This window comes from Enoplosus armatus, chromosome 16 (assembly GCF_043641665.1).
Source record: "Enoplosus armatus isolate fEnoArm2 chromosome 16, fEnoArm2.hap1, whole genome shotgun sequence".
NCBI classification, from domain to species: Eukaryota; Metazoa; Chordata; class Actinopteri; order Centrarchiformes; family Enoplosidae; genus Enoplosus; species Enoplosus armatus.
The window spans coordinates 10,076,277-10,101,820 of record NC_092195.1 but is presented as its reverse complement, the minus strand read 5'-3'; the positions used below and the strand labels follow the sequence as shown (position 1 = coordinate 10,101,820).

General features: G+C 42.1%; 4 protein-coding genes across 4 annotated transcripts; 3 read left to right on the top strand and 1 right to left on the bottom strand.

Annotated features, from left to right (window-relative positions):
• The first annotated feature begins 1,168 nt into the window (after nucleotides 1–1,168).
• Nucleotides 1,169–6,906, top strand: sytl1 (synaptotagmin-like 1). The gene is made up of 14 exons (XM_070921932.1): nucleotides 1,169–1,315; nucleotides 1,995–2,146; nucleotides 2,257–2,371; nucleotides 2,455–2,512; nucleotides 2,600–2,633; nucleotides 2,712–2,752; nucleotides 3,041–3,157; nucleotides 3,290–3,456; nucleotides 3,551–3,653; nucleotides 3,877–4,038; nucleotides 4,440–4,518; nucleotides 4,666–4,765; nucleotides 4,912–5,117; nucleotides 6,444–6,906. Exons 1-14 carry the CDS (start codon nucleotides 1,191–1,193, stop codon nucleotides 6,584–6,586), a joined length of 1,602 nt encoding a protein of 533 aa, XP_070778033.1. The 5' UTR covers nucleotides 1,169–1,190; the 3' UTR covers nucleotides 6,587–6,906.
• A 3,055-nt stretch (nucleotides 6,907–9,961) lies between these two features.
• clxn (calaxin) lies at nucleotides 9,962–11,292 on the top strand. The gene is made up of 6 exons (XM_070921999.1): nucleotides 9,962–10,037; nucleotides 10,224–10,382; nucleotides 10,616–10,720; nucleotides 10,802–10,953; nucleotides 11,041–11,145; nucleotides 11,242–11,292. The coding sequence occupies exons 1-6, from the start codon at nucleotides 9,962–9,964 to the stop codon at nucleotides 11,290–11,292; spliced, it is 648 nt and encodes a 215-aa protein (XP_070778100.1).
• On the bottom strand, nucleotides 11,230–13,171 carry rbm48 (RNA binding motif protein 48). Its single transcript, XM_070921997.1, has 5 exons — nucleotides 13,043–13,171; nucleotides 12,678–12,868; nucleotides 12,447–12,592; nucleotides 11,633–12,192; nucleotides 11,230–11,520 (listed from the first exon to the last, which is right to left on the bottom strand). The coding sequence occupies exons 1-5, from the start codon at nucleotides 13,169–13,171 to the stop codon at nucleotides 11,458–11,460; spliced, it is 1,089 nt and encodes a 362-aa protein (XP_070778098.1). The 3' UTR covers nucleotides 11,230–11,457.
• A 241-nt stretch (nucleotides 13,172–13,412) lies between these two features.
• pex1 (peroxisomal biogenesis factor 1) lies at nucleotides 13,413–24,168 on the top strand. The gene is made up of 24 exons (XM_070921877.1): nucleotides 13,413–13,520; nucleotides 14,420–14,566; nucleotides 14,721–14,804; nucleotides 15,054–15,168; nucleotides 15,515–16,206; nucleotides 16,332–16,451; nucleotides 16,583–16,703; nucleotides 16,887–16,993; nucleotides 17,120–17,205; nucleotides 17,286–17,418; nucleotides 17,636–17,732; nucleotides 17,822–17,992; nucleotides 18,078–18,232; nucleotides 18,431–18,611; nucleotides 18,751–18,917; nucleotides 19,608–19,742; nucleotides 19,841–19,905; nucleotides 20,055–20,197; nucleotides 20,616–20,719; nucleotides 20,920–21,096; nucleotides 21,367–21,588; nucleotides 22,577–22,771; nucleotides 23,153–23,283; nucleotides 23,853–24,168. The coding sequence occupies exons 1-24, from the start codon at nucleotides 13,413–13,415 to the stop codon at nucleotides 23,935–23,937; spliced, it is 3,741 nt and encodes a 1,246-aa protein (XP_070777978.1). The 3' UTR covers nucleotides 23,938–24,168.
• The last annotated feature ends 1,376 nt before the right edge of the window (nucleotides 24,169–25,544 follow it).

Below are 25,544 nucleotides of genomic sequence, written 5' to 3'. Positions count from 1 at the left end.
AAACATCCGTGTGTGTGAGTCATATCACACACACACACACACACACACACGCACACACTCTCCCTCTGTGTATTTTCTGTTTGTTCCGCCTCATGCTCAGCTCCCAGCTGACCGCAGCCCCTGTGCGGACTAACTCTGGAGGGCGTGTTCACTGCGTTTACTCTGCACACAGACGTCGACACACACACACACACACACATACACACACACACCGCAGTCAGGACAACTTTTCACCCAAGCTTTCACAGATGGAACCGTTGGAAGCTGTCAAGTAAGGTAACACAGTTTTTTTTTTATTTTTTAAGTTTTCTCTATGTGTATTTTTTGTAATAAATGTTAGAGGGGAGAGTTTTGAAACTTTTTATCCAAAAGGGGAAAAGTGGCGACAGGTGTCTCCTCTCTCGCGGTGTTCAGGATGAGGAAAGTGCTGCCTGGGCCTATTTTTCTAAAGGGCAACTTCATACAAATGATCATGACCAGACCCTTTAATAATCTTTCACAAGATAGCATTAAATAATTTGACTAATAATTGATTTTTCATTTTACGTTGTGAAAAAAAACATCACAGCAAACTTGATAAACTTTATAGCTTTTAAAATATTATTATGAGGAAAAAATATGATATACTTTATATCATCTACTTCACTACAGTATTATTGTTTTTGTGTTGCTTTAGGTGTCAGGTTGTGAAAACTGTGGTGCACTCGTTGCATGATATCCTGTTTTGGGACAGACAAATCGCTTTGCGCATGCGCTAATTACTCAACGGTAACTAGCCCGAAGGCAGTGGCCTCGTACACTCAAAGACTAATATTATTATATTATGGTGCAGCAGGTTAGGTAATTACATACGGAAGCGAGCCTCCCTCTTTTTTAACATGCTCCTTAGTGTCTAACCAGGTAATGGCAGCTGAAATAGTCTTAGTAACATTTATTTTCAAGCCTTTTGTTCTTTTGTTCTTTCTTCTACTTCTACTATATATTGTACACCATAGCCTACTGTCTACTGACTGACTCAAAACTGAAGAGATACAAAGTGAGTCTCTGCAACAAGAGCAGTCTTACACTAGAAGGCATTGTTTAAAATGTATTATTTGATTATAATATATAGCATGTTTAATTGTGATTAGAGATGAATAGGTGCCGTCCGTTTATTTAAGGGTTGTAGTTTTGCCTCCTCTCTCTCAGGGATGGAGGGGGAGCAGGTTGACTCTTCTCTTGACTTGAGCCACCTGACAGAAGAAGAGCAGACCACCATCCTGCAGGTCATAGAGCGTGACTTGGAGTTGCGTCGTCTTGATGAAGGACGTGTAAGGTCAGAGGTGACTGTTTATCCTTTTTAGGTGCCAGTTTTGTCCAGTAATTAACACTAACATACAGACAGGGGGACACATTAGAGGAGTGGAATTATAGTGACCCTTCCATCTAGGGGACAAGTCACTGTCATGTCAGGGAACATGATGGGAGGATGATGTAGTGAACCTGTAAGGAAGCATCTGCATTCTTTGTTTCTCTACTAATTTATTCAGGGTTTTCTTTTAATTCATCTCTGTGTCTGTATGTTGTAGTTAAGGTTGAAAAACACTTGTTTTGTACAAGTTTTACTGAGTGCAGGTTTGCTGCAATGTGATAATATGAAAGACGTCAGCTGAAATAATGCAGGTTTTGATACGGGGACCCTCTTCAAGACGAAAGAGGGGCCTCAAAATCGGGCAGTCAAATCCATTGTCAGGGTGGTGCATGTATCAAGTAGAAAAATGAATGTATGAATCATCCTGTTTTTAATGCACATGGAAACCTGGCAAGTCAAATGTTGTGTGTTTTTAGGCAGAATTGACACACGTCTTTGTGTTCTATACGCCGAGTAAGTTTCCTGACAGAAGTGACAACAGTGACTGTTTCGTTTGTGACGTAGGCTGACATCAGCTGACTTTTTGCCGACAGGGGGTATGTGATTGTTTGCTGTTAAACTTGGCCCTGTGTCAACGCTGCAGGATCCTCCAGGAGACAGAGACAGACCCGGCACGCCTGCGCTACCTGTCCGGGGCATGGTTCACCGAGGAGCGCTGCAAACGCCATCACAACCGGACGTCGGGCTGCACGCTCGTCCACGCCACCATACGCCACAGGAAGACAAAGAGCAGAGGTCAGTCTCCAGTTAATGCAGTCCTACTGTTAAATGCCTGTGGGGCTGTTTTCCTATACTGTTATAGGGATATCCCAGTGATGGCTCTGTGGTTGTTGTCATGGTTATAGATCTGCCCCTGATTGAAGTGTTCAACGGAGAGAGAGAGGAAACCTTTCAGAACAACAACACCTCTCCTGAGGCCGAGAGACGACTAAAGGACAGCAAAGAAGAGGAAAGTGAAGGGTCAGTGACGGCATCTGTCAGAGAAAAAAAAGTCATCTCACTGTGTGTTGTTGCATTTTCCAATATCCTGTTTGTGTTTTCAGGAGTCAAGGTGGTTTGAAACCTACACCCGCACCCAGAACAAAAAGTCCCGTAGCACAGGTCTGTGTGGTGTGTGCATGCTTGTTTCTTTTTTCTATACTTGAATTAAAAAAAATCGAAATATCATTAAGTCCTCTTCAATTTCAGGGCCTCCTGCATAGAAATAGTTCGTCATCCAAAGGTAAGGACGTGTCTCTCTCTCTCTGTACCTCTTTAGCTGTCTCTTAGTATTATTATTAACTCATCATTCTCCTCATAGAGTGTGAAAGGAGAAGTAATGGCCACTCAGAGGAACCTGAGGTGATTATAACAAACACACACCCACGTTCGCAGATTACCACCACTGATGAACTGGCCAATTATTTCACTTCGTATTCAGAGACACTCCACCGACACTGAGTCAGTATTTTAGATTATTAAATTAAATGTCTAAATCAATCACATATTTTGCCTTTTTAAATGCAATAGCAGAGTATAATTAATTAGTTAAAGGACATGATATATAGGGAGAGGGCACTAATGAATAGATGATCAGTAGTGACGCTGTATCTGAGAATAATGGGCGTGTGTATGTGTGTGTCTGTTTAGGAAGACTTCGACGGTCACAATGGGGACACTGACTCTATGAGCAGCAGCCTGACGGAGCCAGATCCAACCTCTCTCAAAACTAGCAGCTCCACCGGCAGCCTTCATTCGGGCTACACGGTACAGACACACACACAGGCATAAGTGCATGCACACACACGCACTTTTGATTAATTGGCTATCCAGCGACGCAAGATGACTCAGCACCGGACAATGACGTAGGAGCTGATTTCTGTTCTGCGTGTGTTATAGCTCAGTGGCAGCATGATGAGTCTGTTCAGCACGGGGGATTTTGGAGCGGTGGAGGTGAGGGGCCGTATCCAATTCTCATTGGCTTACGACACCCAGAAGGAGGAGCTGCAAATCCAAGTGTATCGCTGCGAGGACATCGCCTCAGCGCGTAAGAACCGCTCTGACGCGTAAGTGACAGTGCATGTGAACGTGCATCATCTTGCAGCAACAATGTCACACACAAAATCAGTGAAAAAAAGTGTGTGTGTGTGTTTTTCACAGGTATGTAAAAGCCTATCTCTTGCCAGACAAGTCGAGTCACAGTAAGAAGAAAACTTCAGTGAAGAAGAAGACACTAAACCCAGTCTATGATCAGACGCTCAGAGTGAGACACTCTCTCTTTTACATATTACATAAAGTGGCAGCCATTTGTCCCTCAGCTCTACTTTACTGCAGACACTTATTTCTCCAGTCTTGAAGATATCCTCTCGTTAAATGACCAAATTTCAAGTTTACCTCTTGTAGCTCACATTGGCAGAGAACATGTTGTGCTTGTCCCTTCCATCTGTCCATGTGTTGCCTGTCTGATTCTGGTTCTTCTCTTATAGTATAAAGTGCGTATCGGAGAGCTGCGGAGCCGGACCTTGAATCTTTCTGTGTGGCACGCTGAGCCCCTGGGGAGGAACATATTTCTGGGGGAGGTGGAGGTGTTTCTGGGCCTCTGGGATTGGACCTGCACTCAGCCACTGTGGCAAGACCTGCAGCCGCGGGTAGGGAAGAGCAGACATGAATGACTTGCATGCGAATATGATCACGATCACGTAGTCACATAAATTAGCATGTGAGTTTGAATACACCCAGACAAATATTTACACACTAGGATGCCTGCATCTACATTTGTTTAGTATCTGAGTGTCTGTGTGACGGCAGTTTTTGGCAGCTTTGTTGGAGACACAGAATACAGGGAGGAGTGTCTCTTGTTTCTGGGAGAGCTGAAGGGAGAGGAAGACATGCTGTGAATTTCAACTAAGGTTTTATGTAATCTTTTCCTGCTTCCACACTTCTGCCTCCCCTCCCCTTGCTTTATCTTTCTCTCTCTCTTCCTGTGTCTTTTCCTCTGCCTATTATCTTTTTCTTTTTTCAACTCCCCCCCTTCACCCCCCCATCACAGGTTAATTTGAGTCCAGACTCCATTAGTAGTCGTGGGACCATCGTGCTCTCTATTAAGTTCATCCCTGACGGATTTGAGGGTGAGCAGAGCACGTGCACACACACACACACACACACACACATCTTGGATGCAAGTTATGTCCTACCTCAATCACACGTGTCTCATTCATTGTGTGTGTGTGTGTGTGTGTGTGTGTGTGTGTGTGTGTGTGTGTGTGTGTGTTAAGGTGGTGGTCTGCCTCTGACAGGAGAGCTTCACATCTGGCTTCGGGAGGCTCAAGGTCTCCTGTCCAACAAAGGGGGCCCTATAGACTCCTTTGTTAGAAGGTGTGTCACCTCTGCAACATTTCTCCTGATATTTTGTTATGTGTCCTGGCAGCCATTTTAAAATATATCAGTATCACAATATCAATATTTGACAGAATCTGAATCTGAATTGAATTGTCTCATAATCATTATCTTCACCCCACAAGCTACATACTCCCAGATGCCAGTCGGCAGAGTGGCCAGAAGACACGGGTGGCGAAGCGCTCCATCAGCCCCACCTACAACCACACCATGGTGTACGATGGCTTCCACACCAGCGACCTGAGAGACGCCTGCGCTGAGCTGACGGTCTGGCAGCGCGAAGGGTTAAAAATGCATATCCTAGGAGGGATTCGACTGAGCTGTGGAACTGGTGAGTGTCTCTCTACTTTTACGCATTCAGAAGACCAGCTGATTGTGACAGATGATATAAAAGGGGAACTCCTATTTTTACCTTGTTGTGAAAGCAGTCTGTATTGGTGTTTACTGATTAGGGACAGTATTTGTTCTCCTGTGTTGTAGTTCTTGTGGATACCAGCCTGGTCTATGCAGAGGATCTTATCTTATCAAGCACCTCTCAGTTCCGGGTTGTATTTGGCAGTGTGCTTTTTTTATGAACTCACTCGTGTTTGTCTTGGGCTGTCTTCCAGACTTGACTCGGTATCACAAAAGGTTTGCAAGGTGATGAATAATTTCCTTCTAAAGTTCAGCTTAGACAACGTCTCCTCCCATTTTCTGTACTGAACTCATGGGTCCAATGACATTTCGTAGGCTTGTCGTAGGGCTGCAGTTTCTGCGTCAGAGGACGGCACGTTAACAGGGTTGTTTGACTGGTTGGTTTATTTGATGGTCATCTTTGTAGCCGTAAAACCATACAAACAGTTTTATGCTTCGTCTACAGCGGTGGTATGGTGACAGTATTTCAGTCCAGTACTTCACAGTGCATTGCATTTTGTCCTGTTGGAATGTCAGGCATTTCAGATGGTCATGTCATCAGAGCGAGGTTGTTTCTAGGTTACCAGAGAGTGTCTCAATGTTACTGTGCATTGCTGAATGTCCTATGGTTAGGCTGGTGGCTGTTGAAATGAAGTAGACCTCACTAGGGAAGTTGTAAACATGAGCGATGTGGAAAACTGTCCTGATTTCAGATAATTAAGTTGTTGTGTGAAATAGTTTGCCTCAATATTGATGGTGCTATTTTGCTCATAGTTCATAAAGTGTGTTGCACTCAAGAACAAACCACTGATAGAGCAGCAGGACCTGCCTCATTGTGGGTTTCCTGAAGGAAGATGATGTCAGTACAGTGGTGGGAAGTGACAGCTTTGATGAGGTTTTTGCTTGAGGTTTTCACCATGCAGTCGTCGTGTTCAGAGGACAGGTCCTACTTCTGTACCCTTCTGTAATTTCTCATTTTGGCTGCCAGGCATTGTCTCTTGGATTTTAATCTATTGGACACAGATTGAAGTGAACACTGATACATTGCCTTTCATCATAGCTTTGTCTTTGCAAGAATAATACAGTTAAATACTGTATATGTGCATGTACATACAGGAACAGTGGTCGGTTGTTGGGATTGTTTCCATGGCCTCAGTAAGAACTTCTAATATATAACATATATACATAACTTCTCAGTGAGTGGATTGTGGGAGGTAATGTCTTCAACATAAATACTGAATTATTTTGTCTTTTCTAATGGCAGGTCAGAGTTATGGGGAGGCCGTCAGCTGGATGGACTCCACAGAAGAGGAGATCACTGTGTGGACCTCCATGATCGAAAACCCAAACCACTGGATCGACACAACACTACCAATCAGAACTAACCTCTCACACCGGTTCGAGTGACACACTTTGTACACAAACACACATTCATACACATGTTAATATAATTGTTGGACTGAAAGGACACCTTCAGCACATTTAACCTCTCTGTTCACAATGATGCGCACATGTACTGTTTTTTTCTGTTTTTCATACAAACACACACACAGAGGAGGCAGTAGTGGTGCAATATTGTGAATTAATGGCGTAGAATTAGAAATATTTAGTTTTGAAACCAAATCTGTCTGCATTTCAAATGCTTTACTTGTATGTTTTGGTTCAGTCTGTGTCTTATCTGACAAAAGTGCATTTGTAATCCACTGTAGTTTATTAATTAAATATCAAACCTGAACTGATGAATCATCCAGTGTTCGTCTTTATTTATTAGATTAAAATATTACATCATGCAGACAAATATGGAGAGATAATCTTAAGAAATTAATAACCACATATTTCTTTTAAGTTGTTTCCCAGACCTCGTAAACTCTTTGCTGCAGGACAGAAAAATCGGCCTAATCACTTTCACCCTAAAGGAACATGTATTCTGATTATTCAGGCAATTGTAATTATTAGATTTTTAGGCATTGTTACTGTAATTGGAGGGGATAGAAAAGGCCTGCAGTTGCATGTGTTCATTTTTTCCTTTTGCTGGATCAGCTGAATAGCACCTTGTGGTCAGACTTTACACTTTTTCAGTCAGATCACAGAGGGGACGGTGAAGCATAAAGTCAAGAGCACAAGAAGAGAAGACAATGTCCTGTAATTTGTCCTCACTTACATCAAACTGTTTTTCTATCAGGTATCCATCCTCCCATTTATCATCAAAAGACAGTAAGGCATCTATCATGTGAGTTAGTATTAGCTAGGGTAGCCTGGAAACTGACTGTATATCTGACAGTGCTATAGGAGTGCAATGCTAAATCACTGGCCATGTTACTGAGGCTTTCCTGTAGTTACCAGCTGTGCTATATGATGAACTATGACATGCAGTTAGTGATCAATGAAGGGTGATGATATGTCTTCTTACAGAGTCCAAAAGTATTTGTCAAAGACAAAAAAACTAAACAAAACTCATAATTTAGAACCCATACAAAACAAACTCATCTTGTAGTCATCATATACAGTATGTATGTCTTTTATCAAAATACAGAAACAAAGTAATTCTCTGCACATTGTCTCTACTGATAGTTGTTGAAAGTTGCTCATAACAATGTGTGAAGAGTGAAACGGTTTGAGGGCAGATTGTACTCAGCAAAATATGCAGTATATATTAAATGCAGCCTTAACTAAATAATATTATTTTAGGTTTTTTGTCTTTATTAGGCGGGAGACAGTAGAGAGCAAACAGGAAGTGAGGGGAGAGATGGGGTTCCCAGATGAATTTGAACCAGGGGCTTTGCAAATTACATGGTCAGTGTCTTAAACCCCTAGGCCAACATGACACTCCCCAAAAATATTTATTTTAAAGAGTAATGAAAGCATAGAGTCTTGGAGAGGGTGATCGGCTGCAACCTTCCATCTCTTCAGGACCTGTACTCCTCCAGGACCCTGAGGAGAGCAGGGAAGATCGCTGCCGACCCCTCCCACCCCTGACACCATCTGTTCGACCCCCTCCCCTCTGGCAGGAGGCTGCGGTCCATCAGGAACAAAACCTCCTGCCACAAAAACAGTTTCTTCCCTTCTGCAGTCAACCTGACAAACTCTCACTGACCCCCCCCCAGAACACAAACACAATATACGTTATATTAACGTACATCACCCCTGTCCCCACTGCGTTACATTAACGCACCCACCCCCTACTGGACACTTTATCTGGACACTTTACTTTATTCTGGTCACTGCACTGTTGTTATTTATCTTATCTTATTTTTTATTTTTATTTTTATTCTTATTCTTATTTTAGCTTTTATATTCTACTTATTTGTTATCAAAACAATAGCACCTTCAGACCACAGTAAATTCCTTGTAATGTATGTTACTTGGCAAAAAACAGTTTCTGATTCTGATTCTGATTCTGAAGCTGATTCCAACTCTGAACCCCAATAGCTTGTCTCTCTTTCAAACAAACTAGACTGGGTAATAAAGAGATGAAGGAAGGGGAACTGTAATCCAACTGTAATCTCTTAACAGAGACGCCGCAGGTCTTTGTCAGTGCACATGAGCAGAACCACAGGCTGGAGTGGAGTCCTTACTGAGGACTATGGCCTGCTGGTCCCAGAGCCTCCAGCAATCAAAAAGGAACTGCAGGAGCCATGGAGCAGTCCAGGGAGACAACAGCTACCGGATACGGAGGACTCTGATACCAGCACTTAGAAAGTGAAACCCACCTGCATGAAGAGTTGCATTTACTCAGACATGACTGAGTTAAGTCATCATGACACAGGAAATGAAGACAGAAAGCCTGTACCTAACACTTCAGCTGACCACAGGCCACAAGCAGTGAATGTTGGACTTTGCCAGATTGTTCTGTAGTTCTGACTAACATACAGCCTGAGTTGGGTTTAGACACACTGACAGGCTACAGTATCAGTAAAGACGTCCCCACAAAGAGAGAAACCAGCGGGCTAAGAGCTGTGACCCACACAGCCCAACGCCACCAAATAAAGAGACAAAGAGAAGAGGCAAATCCTGCTGTGGCAATGCTGAACCTACCCCCACAAATAAGTGGTTCTGAAAGTCTGACATCCAAACACATATTGTTGACCTAGGCTTCACAATTTATATAGGTCGAATGAAATAAACTGGCCTATAGCAAAAAGATTGATTGAGACATTTGAGAGTAACCATTGAAGGGCGGAAATCACACTGGTTAGAATAAAAACCATTCGGAATAACTACAGAAAAAGAGAAAATAAATGAAGTTTTTGGTTTGAGATAAGGGGGAGTTAGGAAATGACAGAACCTGACCTCATGTATTTTATATATACGGAGCCCCCCAAGGGTCAACTTTTGCGTTACCTCGCAATATTTTGCGTTCGCCGCATTATGTTTTGCGTTACCTCGCATTAAGTCGCGTTCCCCCTGATAACAGAAACAGCTTGTGTGTTGGTCCAGTCCAGCTTTAACACACTGCCAGTTTATGGAAACACTGCAGATACAGAAAGGAGAGATGATGTGGTGGTAGGAGCTGTGGTCTCCGTAATATCGGCTATTCATTGTAAGTTTGCGGTATTTTATCTCTGTGTGCTGCCACCAGAAATAATACGCCACTACAGACTTGTAGTGTTCTACTAAGTAAATATTATTTGGGCAGTGAATCGAAGTACATGTTTCTGCTTCATTTGCACAAACTATTCATGCAGGTTGTGCTATGGTACGCTGTTACCATAGTGACGGAATATCAACATGGTCCCTGTCGGAGGGCTCGTGCTGTGCCTGTCCGGCGTCCCACCTCTAACAATGTCCGAAATGTCTGCTATGAACAGAAAGTTGATACAAACTCTCGCTGAAACAATCTCAAAACAAGTGGAGCACTGTGAGTATTCGGCTAAAACGTATCTAACACGTTATCTTATGCTAAGCTAGTCGGTTGTGCCAACATGTGCACCTTCTGCTATGCCTACGTTTCATTGTTTTTAATTAACGCTACCAGCGACCATGCAACTATTAAAACAATCGAAATGTCCCACGATTAATACAACCACTATTTCAATGATCCCAGTCAATAAAACAGAGGTGGAGTGCCTCATCCGGGAGTTTAACGTGCTTCTGGGGGAGCCGACCATCCCTGGACGAGCAGCTAACGGCCTGGACAGAGGGAAGTTCAGGAGCATACTGCACAACATCTTTGGGATGACCGACGACATGATTATGGATGGAGGTAGTCTGTCTATTGCTGATCGATACTTAACCCCCCCCCCCCCCCCCCCCCACAAAAAACCCCAAAAACATTTGTGGCATTTTGATGCTGTAGACAAGTGTGCAGAGTGACAAATATTTCATATTTGAAGAGATAAAATATGTAAGATTCACAACAGCAGTTTAGATGCAGATTATTGTGATTGTTTTGTAAGCTGGACATGTTCTGAATGTTACTGATTATCTGTCCTCCAGTCTTCAGGACATTTGACAAAGATAATGACGGCTTTGTCAGTATGAAAGAATGGATTGAGGGACTGTCTGTTTTCCTTCGAGGGACCTTGAATGAAAGAATTAGATGTAAGCTCTCAACACACACATAAATATTAGAGTTACAAGCTATTATCCAGGTAATAACTCTTCCCTCTTTACATGGCTCAGACTGCTTTCATGTGTATGACTTGAACGGTGACAACTACATCTCCAGAGAGGAGATGTTTCACATGCTGAAGAACAGCCTCATCAGACAGCCCACAGAGGAGGACCCCGACGAAGGAATCAAAGACCTGGTGGAGATCACGCTCAAGAAGATGGTGCTGGCTTGTTGGTTTAAATGTCTAGACCTATATCTCACTAATGTATCAACGCTGCTGGCTACAAACACGTTGTTTTTTTTGTAGGACCATGACCATGATGGCAGACTATCTTTCACTGACTTTGAAAAGGCAGTGAGAGAGGAGAATCTCTTACTTGAGGCTTTTGGAACCTGCCTCTCTGACACCACGGTAATCACAAATTAAAGGCTGTTGGAAAAACTGCAATAACTTTAATTTCTTAGTCAGAAATTGTTAATCTTACATTCCATTTCCCTCTGTTTTCAGAGTATTGAGGCATTTGAGCAGCATGTATTTCAGGAACATCTGGAACAATGAAGAAATCATACTCATGTCTTTAATACAAAATATTAATAGCTGTTTGCATTGTGATGCAAAAATGTGTAAATAAAAATGAGCCAAGAGAGACTGTTCGAATGGTCATTTTCCAAAGTAGTAGCAGTAATCTCTGCATAAAGTCCAGCATGAAGGCAACTCGTTTGATCAAATCCGACGACGTGGTTTCACCTTTTTCTCCACGGGTTTGAGGTCAGGAACTGATCCCAACTGAGAAAAAAACGAAAACACTGATTTTACTGACATGAATGAAGGCATTAAGACTACGGTGAAGAATTTGTTTTATTCTTAATTTCAATCAAACCATCAGAGTATAGGTTACCTGTTTCATTGTGTTCCTGATCAGGCAAACAGTTGTGTTCAGTGACTTATCCTCCATGTCCAGTTTAGGTGGTTCTGGTAGCTTTGGCCCAATAAGTGGCTCGTTGTTTCTTGTAACATCTGTCGCTGAGAGCTCTGCAGCCTCTTCCATCTTGCGTTTCCTGTTCTCCAAGTGTGTGGTCCTTGGGACAAATCTGACTGCAGAAGACTGATCTGATGTCACTCTGTGTTCTGTGCCTCTGTCTCTGTCTGAAGAGGTCTGGCTGGAGCTTGAACTCTGCGCTGGCTGCTGTTTTGTGTTAATGATAGCATTATGTAATGTCCCCATTTTGTCCTCTGTTGGTATAGTCACGTGTTGATATTTATGTCCGTAGTAATGATGTTCCTGGGGAGGTAATGGCAGTAGAGGGAAGCCTGAATAATGGCCGATGTTTGAAGTCTCCCCTGTACTATGATTGTCAGAGGTTTTTTCATGTCTGGTGATGATCGTCTCTGATGTGGTGGCTGTGTCTGATGACGTGGGCTCCTCGTTTACGGCCTCCTTCTGTTCTTTTTCTCTTGCTTTGTAACAATATTACAAAAAAAAAGTTCAGGTTAATTTGTCATTCCGACTATAAAATAACATAGAAATAAGGTTTTTCAGGACTGGGGTGTAAAAATGGACAAAAGATCAGACAAAAACTATAAACATCTACAGCATAGGAGTGCTTCAAAAACCTGAGTGCAATAAAGGATCTGAGTTAGTTAGTCCAACTATCTCACAGTTTATTAGCGTTTTCTTAAAGAGTAAGTCTATATTTGATGTTAAAGTTTACCTTTATTCTGAACAGCCCTTATTACATATCTCCTCCTGTCCTGCAGCTTTAGCCTGGTGTCTTCCACAGTCTCATATTCTGGGACGTAGCACACATGCAGCACACCACCATAGAAACTCTTCTCATCCATGTGTCGTTTGGCTGCTCTAAAACATAAACATTTGAGCAAAGTTAGGTTTTTTTCAGCTTTGCCACTACTGTATAATGAACAAGATAAGTTACACCCTGGACCTGGCACTGGTGAGTTTCTGGAACTTGACGAGGTAGACCTCCGTGAACTCCTCGGCAGGGTACTCGTCCAGGGGCCTGTACTCCTCCACAGCTCCATACAGGGCACACAGTTGGATCAGCTCTGTCATCACTCCAATGGCTGGGACCCCTTGGAGCATCAGGTAACGAGACTCTAAATTGATGGTGTACACCTGATGAAGCACAAGACAAATATGATGACACTTGCTCTACAATGTATTTGCAACACTAGGTTATTTGTATTGTCTAGGCATATTATAAGTGGCGTTTTCCCTCTGGCTAGGAGTCGCAGTGAGACACAGCTTAATATACATAGTTTTTCTTACTTATACTTTGCATATTCTTACCTTAACAGCCTTCCCTTTCCTTCCGTCTCTATATTTTGGTCGAGAAATGCATACTTTTCGCTGTTCATGGTGTTTATAAACCTCTGGGACGCCCCAACAGCCTGAACTGTTTCTGACAGGTGCCGCCATTTTCCCGGAAGTAGTTTCTGTGGTTAACACACTTCAAAATAAGAGCTCATTCTCTCCCGCATACGCATGCATCTACTGCGTGTCCGTGTGTAATATCTTATTTTGAAAAGTGGTCCAGCTATCATCTGCTTTGGTCTAGCTGGGCACACTCGGAGCACATCGATCGACTATGAGTTGTTGCACACTTCACGTTAGCAGAGCAACCTGCCTTGCATAGAGCTAGTCAGGATATGTGAACATTATGTTCAGTAATCAGGGCATTCAACCAGTAACTGTTGTTTTTAACAACACAAAAAACTGCTTTCTTCACCTTCCCTCGAAGTTGACGTCACATCTTTCCCTGAACGAGGTAAGTTAGCTTAGCTAGCTATCTAGCTGTCATTAGTGGAAGTTAAGTTTGATGAAACGACGTTTAAGCCTGTTTGAGAAAATAGTGTTTCTTGTGTTTGTAAACGTTGATTGCTCGTTTCCAGTATTTCTGTGTGGAATTAATGTTGCTGTCCCCTTGTTTATATTAAAAAATTACTCTAGGCTTGACTCATTAAGTGAACGTGCTCACTAACATAAAGTTTGACATGCTCCATTACATGCCCTGCTGAATACATCTTCTGAGATACCTGTCAGATTGGCCACACATTTAATTATATCAGTCGGAAAAAATGCATCCGTCAACATAAGGGGACAGAAATGATTTGAGTGTTGTCACCAGTAGCAATGGGAGATTTAATCCATGTGGTTTCTCATTGGGTTTAATGGCAATTCAGGCAATAGTAGCTAATATGGGTAACGTTAATCAGATATTAAACATTGTCCTATCAAAGATGTAAGTGGTATGGTAATGCGTTTTGTTGTAGTTCCCTTGCAGTATCACTTGGTGGTGACAAAACTTTGCATTTGAAATGTTCCTGTTTCACTGTGGTCCAATAGCATCTTTATAAATCCATAAAGAACACTATGTTTCAGATGACAGTTGTGTGATATAATTTGAAACAGCGAACAAGAGATAGTTCCCATGGCGATTGTTTGAGCTTTTCTCCCTTTCAGTTTGACAATCATTGGTTCAACCCTTCTCTCCTTCAGTTTGACATCTTTACACATGAATCAAACTTGTGTTCGTTCTATCATTGATTGTTTGTCTAAGCTGTGCAGAATTATGAGAAATGAGAAAAAACTGTTTGCTGGCAGAAAAAGGATGATTATTTGGCAGAAGTTTAATAGATAAAGTGTGTTTTGTGTGTCTGTGTTCAGAACCAGGTTTTGGAGTTGTCCTGGGGCCATGGATCTCCAGTGTTCCTCAGCTGGACTCAAAACAGAACCTCCTCCAGCCTGGACAGCCTTAAAGTGGAGCTGTGTCGACAACTGGGAGAAAAGCTGGGTCTGAAAGACGGAGAGCAGGTACGTCTCCACAGTGAGCAATTTGTTCTGTGCTCCCACCTGAATAGTCCACAATGTCTGTGTGACTCATCCTGACAGTTTAAAGTAAGTGTCATTTACTGTCGAGGCCGTCTCGCTGTTTGTATTGACTGACTGGTTGTGTGGTTTCCTTCAGGGCTTCCTGAGACCATGTCACCAGGTCTCATCAGTGCATCAAGTGTTTGTGGAGCCTCTGTCATCTGATGACTGGGAAATCTTGGTGCGTGATCATAGTGATTTACAGTAATTTGTAACCAGGGATGGAAAGAGTACTAGAATATTTTTTAAGTAAAAGTACTGTTACTTTAGATAAAAAAAGCTATGAACTCTGTGACAGGTACAACAACAGTATTAACTATTTAAATGAAGTAACCTGATACTACAAAGGAATACACCAGGGATAGATTTGTGACCCAAAACCACATCAAATAATATTATATCATCTGTTTTCTGTGACTGACACCTCCAGGAGCTCCACAGTGCAGCACTGGAGCAGCAACTGCTGGATCAGATCAGAGTGGTTTTCCAAGATGCTGTGTTTCCTGTGTGGGTGGACAGCCACACAGCCATCTACATCCAAATAGGTCAGATCTAATACAGTAATTATTATCTTTTGTCTGTACCAAATAGTCTATTAAATCTGCCTTGTCTTCTTCCAAACTGAGAAATGAATGGGGAGAAAGTTACCGAACATGCACTCTGATGCCTGTATGGTTCTGTCAGTACTCTGAAAGACATATTTATGAAGACCAAATATTGAATGTTCCATTATGTAATAATCCTAAGATGTTGTGTGGGTCTGTAGTTAAGCCTGCTTATTTAAGCAGTTCAGCTTTGTTCAGCTCCTTTTGTTTAAATTGCATGTATGTGTTGATCATATCCAGGACAGTATTCATGTACGCAGTATGATCTCTTTTTAACTCTGTGCAGCATCACTTTCGCCGTCTGTGCCCTATGGTCGCTTGGAGCAGTTCACAGAACTAGTTGTCTCTCCTAAGAACCGTGCTGGAATTGGCAGCTTCAGTGGTTCTCCAGTGAGGACCACCGAGAAACAGCATTTTCACAGACAGCAAAGTATGGATCAATCTTCCCCCTCAGGACCGCCATTAGAAAGTCCCTCCCCTGTCCCTCAAAGCCACCAGTGGGGTGGCATAGCTGACCTGAAGAGCCTGTTACGCTATATGATAACAGGTACTTATGACCCGGTTAAAGAGCTACCACCTGTACCCGACGTCCCTGCCCTCCTCACTGACTCTATCCATAGAGTGTGCGGTGCACCTCCAGACTCTCTTTGCACTATAAGCCACGTTGCAACTGGTGTTATTCATTCATTTCCTTGGAGCCATGGGGAGAATACTGGGCTAGCTGGAGGTCAGTCTCCAGTAACTTATGGCCTCCTCTCCAAAGTCCTCTCCCCTAAAGAGGCGAGGGACAGAGCCAAGCAGGCCATGGAGAAGAAGAAGAACACAGGAGTTACTAAAGTTGCTGCTACTTCAGATGTAGGAGAGGAGAAGGAAGAAGAGGAAACCATGGTGGTCAGAGTGGTGTGCCATGGTACTGAGACGCAAGCAGGCAAGGAAAGAAGTCACAGCAAGGGAGAGATCCATAGTGGAAGAGTATGGGTGAGTATGCTGTCTTGATTTATTTATCCACTCTAACCTGAGATTAATATGGTACTTTTACTGCAGCTCAGTGCTCTGCTTCATTATATGCTTAAAATATCTCATATAAAAATTGTGATTTTCAGATCCCACAGCCCCTGGCCAGCAGGTTGAATATCACCCCACATTCAACAGTTAGAATTAAGCCAGTCAAATCACCAATCAAAGTAGCCTTCTCTATTCGCCTACAGCCCCTAAAACCACTGGTGAGTGCCCCTGTAGCCATGTGTGGTGTAAAGGGTGATTTATTCAACTATCAATCTTCAAATTTCTAAATTGTCAAAGCTGTGTAAAATGTAATCTACTTATTTCCCTTATGCCCATGTGATCTCTTCAGCCTGAGGAGGATGATGAGGAGATCCAGACAGCTTTCCTTGGTTGGCTGCACACTCAGAGTCATGAACCTTTAGCCTGTCTGACTGCACGGTCTGGCAACATCCTCCTACATGGAACTGATGGTGATTCATTTGTGCTCTTCTTTTACAAGTTATTTTACAAATCTACAGATGGCAGTATGATGAAATTACCAATAATACTGAATACCAAATAGACTAAAAATCACATAATGCACACATTAAATTTACAGTACTTTCAGATGCAATAAAACATCACTGTTTGCCCACTTTTTTTCGTATTTATAGCAAAGTTAGAGTTTGCTTTAACTGTGCTGAAACCGGAACCAGAGAGTGACCCTCCAGACCAGCTGTTTTTACTAGCACCCGCTTTTGTCCAGAAGGAAGACATACAGGTACACACTTTAATATTCTTAATGCTTGACAGTTTGCTACATGCAGATGATGGATAAAACAGTATCTCTCGAACCCTCTGTGGTGCTGCCATGGTTTCATAAAGCTCACACTTGTGTCACCTGCAGGTAGACAGAGAGCCAGTTACCGTGCCAGCTGTGAAATCTATAGCTGAAACGCTCAACCCAGAGCTTCCCTCCCTCAGTATTCTTGGGTAAGTGTGTAGCTATTCGTGAGCTTGTGCATCTTTTTCAACGTTCATTTCTCTCATTTCACTCCTTGGTCTGTCCCCAGTGGGATCGATGAGCTCAGTAAGACTGGATTTGAGTTCATCTCCCACAGCCTTCTGGGTAGTCCCCTCTCACGAGAGCTTGGTGCGTCTGGACGGGGACTCAGAGGGGGAGCTCTACTCATCACTGGTGCTAAGGTATCTCTTTATATAACCGTAATAATAATAATACTGCTCACAACACCGATAATTCTATACTTTACAGTATTGAAATATGTACAACGATTTTTTAAGAACTGATGTAGAATGCTGATTTTGTCAGCCTAAACTCGTCAGACTGCAAAGTAACCATATCCTTAACAATATTGTTTTGTAGGCTATGTAACATATATTATGTTGTTATGTATCCTCATAGGGAAATGGAAAGAGTACTCTGTCCCGAGCCCTCTGTAGAAAAGCTAGAGAAGATCTGGATGCACATGTGGAGGTGGTGGACTGCAAAAAACTACAAGGTCAACAGATTAACTCCATGAACATACTTTGTGTCAAAGAAAAACTAGTTGGATGTATTTATCATAGATATTGTGATTTTTCTTTTCAGGCAAAAGGGCAGAAACAGTGAGACAGATGCTGCAGGATATTTTTGAACAGGCAGAGTGGAGGCAGCCTTCAGTTGTTCTCCTCGATGACCTGGACCGTATGACTGGGGCACCAACCTCACCTGAGCATGAGCATGGTCCTGAGGCACTGCTGCAGCAGCACATTGCACAGAGTAAAGCATTAATTCTTTATTTTGTATGTGGTGTGGGGGGATGTCTGCCTTGATGCTGATTCCTCTTGTCTGTTTGTGGCTGCAGGTCTGAAGGACGTGGTGGATGAGGTGGTGGTTCACTCCCGCCTGGTGTGTCTGATCATCACCAGCCAGAGTGAGCACTCCCTCCACCCCTCCTTGACCGAGGTGCAGGGGTCCCACTTCATCCAGGGTTCTGTGCACATGCAGCCACCGGACCAGGTCAACACACACACACACACACACACACACACACACACACACACACACACACACACACACACACACACACACACACACACACACACACACACACACACACACACACAGGCAGACAGACAGACAGACAGACATGCATGCACACACTGGTAAAGGTTAAAAGTAAAAACCAACAGCTGTCTTGTTTGCTGTTGTTTGTAGGCTCAAAGAGCAGAAATCCTGCGCTGTCTGATCCTCAGAAAAAACAGCCTATCTGAGGAGACCTTACAGACTCTAGACCTGGCAGCTGTTGCCAAGGAGACGGAGGGATACACGGCCCAAGACCTAGGACTACTGTTGGAGCGGGCCATTCATGCAAACTCTGTACAAAGAGGTGACCAGGGTACACTACACTAAAATGATGAAGTTCCAAGTTGTTTATTTAAAGTTAAACACTTCTCTTTGCTTCATGTCTCTAATTAAGAAAATTATAGTTTATTGTGTCACTTTCACATTGTTTGTTTGCGCTCCATATCTCTCAGGTGTGTGTCTGTCGTGGAGGGACTTTGCACAGGCTCTCAAGGGATTCACGCCCCCCTCACTGTGGGGTGTAGACCTCCACACCCCAAGTGGAGTTGGGCTGGAGAGGGTGGGGGGGCTGAGGGAGGTGCGACAGCAGCTAATGGACACCATCCTGCTCCCTGCTAAGGTTAGTGTCCGTGTAACTAATCATAAGACAACCAGGTGTGTTTGCTGGAAGCACCACTGTGCCATTCAGGAGCAATAGAAGTAATACAATTAAATAATAAAAGTGAATGCGATGACAATGCATTCATCATTTATCACCACTTTTCTTTTAACACCATAATTGCTATTGTTGTTGTCAACATAAGTAGGAGTGATAGCAGTTAAGTGACGAATGCCGACAATTAAAAAAGTGAACACTAATTGATTTTAATTTAAAATTATTTATTGAATTAAAGTCAAATTAACAAGGCATTTCATCACTCTTATTCAATTTTCTTTCAATTTCAAAGCCTCTGAATTCATCAGGTTTGTTTCATTGTGTTTCATCTAGAACAATAAATGTGTGAACGGTTTCCTTGTTTATATGAGAAAATTGATTTGTTTTTCGCAAATTAACCGGATTTTAATCTATTTGTCTTGGGATCTGTTTTTTTATTTTTTGTGATTACGTTTTTGTTAGTACCTCTTGTTGTATACCCCACAGTAGTACAGTTATTAGGAAAGACACTAGGCTGTCTGGTCATTGTATGGTTTGATTTGATCTATTTGTGTCATGAGGACCTTTTTTCTACAACAGAAATGACTGTTGAAGTAGAAAATACACAAAATGTAAATTCTTAATAATTGATTGTGGGTCTTTGGTGTGTTGTAGTATCCCATCCTGTTCTCCAGTCTCCCTATCCGCCATCGCTCAGGAATATTGTTGTACGGAGCTCCTGGTACAGGGAAGACCCTCCTGGCCAGGGCCGTGGCCAAAGACAGTGGTATGAACTTCATCAGCATCAAGGTAGGCTGGGCTTTGGCTCTGACAGTCAAAAAAGAAGACTGTGTCTTTCTTAATCAGAGCAACATCTTCAGTGACACAGGATATTTAACTCTCTCCAGGGACCTGAACTCCTGAGTAAGTACATTGGAGCGAGTGAGCAGGGAGTCCGTGATGTCTTTCAGAGGTTAGTGAACATTTACACACAGTCACTTTCTTATGACTCCAGCAGACATTTATAGTTGCTAGTTATAATGAGTAACATCAAATATTTATAGTAATTGTAAGCTCCACTAACAAAATTTCAGGAATCATTTCCTTTCCTGTTTGCTCCAGGGCCCAAGCCGCCAAGCCATGCATCCTGTTCTTCGATGAGTTTGACTCTCTGGCCCCCAGGAGGGGCCACGACAGCACAGGTGTAACCGACCGTGTGGTCAACCAGCTCCTCACCCAGCTGGACGGGGTGGAGGGACTGCAGGGTGGGTCATACAGCAGCGTACTACATATTATGTGTTCTGTATACTGAGAATCCACTTTAAAGACCTAAGGGCACAGATTCTATTGGCATAGGTTACTAATTAGCGTCAGACATTTTGGGAAAAAGCAGGGGGTAACAGATAGCCTGGCTCCGTCCAAAGGTAACTAAATCTGCCTACCAGCACCTCTAAAGCTCAATAATTACCTGTGGACAGAGCCAGGCAAGCTGTTTCCAGTCTTTATGCTAAGCTAACCATTTCCTGACTCAATGTTCATCTTTATCGGACAGACATGAGAGTGATATCTGTCTTCTCATTCAACCCTCGGCAAGAAAATGAAAATGCGCAAAGGTATTTCCCAAAAAGACAAACTATTCCGTTAATCTAAATAAATAAGAATCCATCATGCTTGCCTCTGTAGGTGTGTATGTGCTTGCAGCCACCAGCCGTCCAGATCTGATTGACCCGGCCCTGCTGAGACCTGGACGACTAGACAAGTCCCTCTACTGCCCGCCTCCTGACCTGGTCTGTTGAATTAAAATCAGTCACTTCCATTCATCATTGTATAACACTTTTTATAACACTACACTTATACAATGATTTAGATATGTCTGTGCTGAAATCTTTAAAAGAAACAAAATCAATGTTCAGTGATGACTCAAGACAGGTCTTTGGTATTAAATCCAACTATTGACAAACTGTTTCCTCTTGTGTCACATTTCCAGGAGGCTCGTGTGGAGATCCTGAAGGCTCTGAGCGCCGGCGTCGCCCTGGCTGCAGATGTGGACCTGGAGCAGCTGGCAGCAGCGACTGAGCAGTTCACCGGGGCAGACCTGAAGGCCCTGCTCTACAACGCCCAGCTGGAGGCCGTCCACAGCAGCCTGGGCTCTAGCACAGCGCATGTAAGTACATTGTACCTAAAAGACAAGTCACTGAAGAGCTTATTGTGTTGAGCAAGGGGTTGCCTTGGACGAATAAAGCAGGAAGGCAGGGAAATGTTGGCCAGTCAATTTTCAAGTTAAACATCAAGAGGCCAAATGACCTTAAATCTAAGCTACAACAGCAATAACACAGTGAAGCCACTTAGCTTGTTCATATGTTCATTGAGCACTTCAAAGCCTTGTGTGCTTGCGCATCTAAACTTTGGTCCTGTGTTTCTGGGTGCTAATCAGGAGTTGACCTCTGGCTCAGACAGCGACATGAGCTTGTCCTCCATGATGTTCCCCAACAACAGCAGTGGCTCAGATGATTCAGTGGGGGAGGAGCAAACCATGGTTCTCCTGGAGCCCAGTGAGCTTCAAGCAGAGGATGAACAACATCGCGGCAACGTCTGGAGACTCTACTTTGGAAGCTCCTACGAGTCAGAGTTGGGGAATTCACCGATTTCAGGATTGGTGAGCAGTCCTGGCAAAATACCAGAATATTTTCTTTTCTTTACATTTCAGTGTAATTGTAGTTAACAAACACATTAGTCAACAACAATCAAAACATAAATGAACCTTTTCTGAAACACCACCCCATCCTTAAAATGCACCACTTCCTACACAACATACTATATAATTTCACACTACATAAATTGTAAATCATGCATTTATGGCACTACAAGTCAATAACGAGATTACAGATTTTATTGTGTGATAAATATTTCCAGGGTTAGAGATTATAAGATTAAGATTAATAAAATAATAAGATTATTTGCTTTCTATCCCAGTGTGAGATGAAAAGTTCGATATCAGTTTCATGTATCTGTGTTAACTATGGAGCTGTAGTCAGGACGTGGTTAGCCTAGCATAGCATAAAGACCGCAGGCAGGGGGAAAACAGCTAGCCTGGCTCCAACCACTGTGATGGTCTAAATGGTATGTAATTAACACGCTTTATTTTGGTTTTCGTACAAATTAAACAAACAAGATACAACATATCAGATTTAGAGGTTTACTCAGTTTTAGAGGCTTCCTGTCTTTGGAATGAAAAAAAATATGTTGAACTTTTCTTTAAGAGGCTTTACAGCTTTCCAATCAGGCACAGTTAATCTGGTAGACTCTACCGGCAAATCTTGAGTTAACTAAGCATGGTTAGGAACAAACTTTCTGAATTAATACTCTTCTAAATATAATATTTAAATATATTACAGAACTACAGCAATCCCAATGAAGTACAATGATGTACAAACTTGTGATGTGTGATCTAAACTATTGAGCACATCTGAAATGAACATTTACAAAATTCTGTCCTGACTTCAGTCTCCTACAGTGATACTGATGTACTTTAAAATTTACACATTAACACATGCCTCTGTAATTATGATTCAATTATTAAAAACAGTTATTTCTCTCACAACTTTTGTGTCTGTCCATTTTTTCTCCTCCTCCTCTCTTGACAGAACTCCCAGGGCGTCTCTGGACCAAACTCCATGACCCATGACTTTACAAGAGCATCAGTTCGTGACCCCGGTGGCTCACTCCCACCTGTCTACATGTCCTCCCTCCAGAGCGGGTACGAAGAACTCGGCCCAGAACAGCTGGAGCGCCTGCAACAAGACATTAATAACATCAAGAAGAACTACAGGAGAGCCAACGTAAGTGACAACAGTGGACAAGAAAATATCTATCTTATTTTGTTCCTTTCTATATGATTCAGTTCAATACTGCAGTCTTTAGTACTTCAGTACATTCAATATTACTTTTCTATTTCATTAGAATTTTATATTGATTTAAAATGAGCTTATTCTCTTCTACACTACTCTACTCGAGGCTATTGTATCAACCAGTGTTGTTAGATTGCTTATGTAAGCTGCTGTGTGCATGATTGCTCTTGTTCTGTGTGTGTGTGTGTGTGTGTGTGTGTGTGTGTGTGTGTGTGTGTGTGTGTGTGTGTGTGTGTGTGTGTGTGTGTGTGTGTGTGTGTGTGTGTGTGTGTGTGTGTGTGTGTGTGTGTGTGTGTGTGTGTCCACGTGTAGGAGGACTGTGTCCAGGTACATTCGGCCTCCAGCCAGCCGGGCCTGCTGCTGGGTCAGGCTCATGTGAACTCCGCCCTTGCTGCGACCAGACCGTCTCTCAGCAAAGCCGACTGGAACAGATACACAAAACTGTGAGTATGAGGACACCAGACTGGACTGCACTGCAGCAGTCACGGCAATACAAACGGCTCTAATGTTGATATATGAAACCATTGCAACAAAAGCTGTTTGCTCTACAGGAAGTAAAGAAATCGTTTCCCAGCTGTCCATTTAGGTTTGGAAAAAAGTGAGCTTTTAATGCTTCAGTCGGCTGTGAAATTTATAAAGCATATAATGAGCCATTTAGAGTCTCACCTACGGGAGGAAATGAAAAACATTTGACAAATTGGTGTTTCAAAGCTGTTGCCAAGTAGCAGCAATGGAGGAATATGAATCATTATTATAATCCCTCTCACAGTATTCAGCATTTTTTATCAAGTTAAATTACTTAGTTGTGTATTTTGTGAAATCACTAGAATTATAGCAGAGAAATCGCAGTCAACTACACACAGCTGCTGAATCGCCTCTCGTGTGTCAAGTGAAGGAATAAATATCTTGTTAAAGTTTAATAGATCGATCTAATAAATCTTTACTGTTACTAAGATATATATATTATTATATTGTAAATAAACTGTGTTTTAATAAATCTTTTTTCTTTTAGGTATGAATCATTTGGTGGTGCAGGAGACGGAAAATCTCCTCACTCAGTCACATTCAGACCTGGACAACGTGTGACTTTAGCTTAATCAGACATGTTAGTTTGACACACCTAATTTGTTATTTTGATGTTAATAATTAATAAAAGCTGTGATGCATTAATAATTTAACAATCGGGAGTTTAACAGTTCCAGAGCTTTGAGGACAAGTAAATTAATGTTATGGTAAATTAATATAATGTTTGCTTAAATGTTTCCTACTGACTTGATTATTAATGAGTCATTTATCTACTTTGAATGTAATTACTGTACATATGTATAATGCCAGAGTGTAAATTATGTAATTGTCAGAATTAAAAATGAAATGTTTGTACAAATCTTGCCTGCATTACTTTATGAACTGATTGTGAATCATTTTCATTATTTTCTGTTTACAGTCACTGGATGGAGACAATTAATTAATTAATTTTCGGACTTAATCATAACATGAGCTCGACCCAAGTCTTTTTTGAATCTCTTCGTATTTTCAGATTTAGTTTTGAAATGATTCTAAACTATGCTGGAAATGAGGCGAGTGCACTAAACGTCAGTAGCTAATGAGAATGATGAAGGTGTAACCTGGGAGACGTCAGTTCACACAGTACTGAGAACAGGTCTAATTAGACAAAGTGAAAACACCTGTGTGGGTGTACACGAGCGTGACGAGCGGGTTTAATTACTCAAATGCATAAAAGCACTAGATTTACTGACATACAGAAAACAGTTTAACACAGAGTTATTATACAGAATAATAGTATTTCTTATGCTGCTGCTCTGTGTGTTATTTCATTATTAAAACTACTTGGACTAATTGTCAGTAATCCATAATAAAGTTTGTTTTATTACTATTAGAGCTACTCACATTAGGCTGAATGCCAATCAGCAGCATTTTTCGGCTGTGAGAGGTCCAGTAATCGGCACATTAAGCAAAATTACACAGCTGATGGATCATCAAAGAGATTAAATCCCCAATCCCCTGTCTCCCAACAATCTGTCTGAAGATCTTTAGTCCATCTCATTTTCACTAATTTAAAAACCATCTTTAGGTTTTCAAACACCATGTTTATATCTTTCACTGTTGTATATAAACTGGACTGTTCAGTGAGCAACAGTGAAAAGCTCCAGTCTAGTGATATTTATGTCTAATGATGTATCGATTAAATCCCAATTAAGACAGACAAAATAATTGAACCCTTTCATGCATGAATTATGAGTCAGGATTATCAGTCAGGATTTTTTTCAAGTGTTTTTATTTCTCTTTAGGCATGAAAAATTTAACTTCATTTTGGGTTAGGGTTAGGGCTTCAAACGTTCATTTTTCAAAGTTCTTCACATGTCCACACGGGTGGACAGCATGCGTTTGAGTTTTCAACTGAAGAAATATGTATTTAACACACCAATGAATAAAATGGAAATTTTAACAATTGTATTACTCCTTAGTTGTTACTTGATGTTACCAAATTTTATTTACCTGCAAGGGTCTCCTACTATAGAAGGACTGGCAAGCTGCTCAGCGTTTCTGGCCTTCCGTTGGCCATCTTGGTTTTGAGACATTTGTGTTGCATTTACAACGGCTGGCCAGTGGGTGGCAGTGTATGGGATGACGCACTAGCGTCCACTGTGGTGGTTGATGTGCAACTATACCATTAAAACCCATG

Coding starts and splice junctions, on each gene's coding strand:
- sytl1 (XM_070921932.1), top strand. CDS start 1,191: ATGGAGGGGGAGCAGGTTGACTCTTCTCTTGACTTGAGCCACCTGACA. Junction 2,372..2,454: donor AAAGAAGAGGAAAGTGAAGG/GTCAGTGACGGC, acceptor TTGTGTTTTCAG/GAGTCAAGGTGGTTTGAAAC. Junction 2,513..2,599: donor CAAAAAGTCCCGTAGCACAG/GTCTGTGTGGTG, acceptor CTTCAATTTCAG/GGCCTCCTGCATAGAAATAG.
- clxn (XM_070921999.1), top strand. CDS start 9,962: ATGTCCGAAATGTCTGCTATGAACAGAAAGTTGATACAAACTCTCGCT. Junction 10,038..10,223: donor CTCAAAACAAGTGGAGCACT/GTGAGTATTCGG, acceptor CAATGATCCCAG/TCAATAAAACAGAGGTGGAG. Junction 11,146..11,241: donor CCTGCCTCTCTGACACCACG/GTAATCACAAAT, acceptor CTCTGTTTTCAG/AGTATTGAGGCATTTGAGCA.
- rbm48 (XM_070921997.1), bottom strand. CDS start 13,171: ATGGCGGCACCTGTCAGAAACAGTTCAGGCTGTTGGGGCGTCCCAGAG. Junction 12,593..12,677: donor CAGAAACTCACCAGTGCCAG/GTCCAGGGTGTA, acceptor TTTATGTTTTAG/AGCAGCCAAACGACACATGG. Junction 11,521..11,632: donor TCAGGAACACAATGAAACAG/GTAACCTATACT, acceptor TTTTTTTCTCAG/TTGGGATCAGTTCCTGACCT.
- pex1 (XM_070921877.1), top strand. CDS start 13,413: ATGTTCAGTAATCAGGGCATTCAACCAGTAACTGTTGTTTTTAACAAC. Junction 16,704..16,886: donor CCTCCTACATGGAACTGATG/GTGATTCATTTG, acceptor TCGTATTTATAG/CAAAGTTAGAGTTTGCTTTA. Junction 19,743..19,840: donor TGAACTTCATCAGCATCAAG/GTAGGCTGGGCT, acceptor AACTCTCTCCAG/GGACCTGAACTCCTGAGTAA.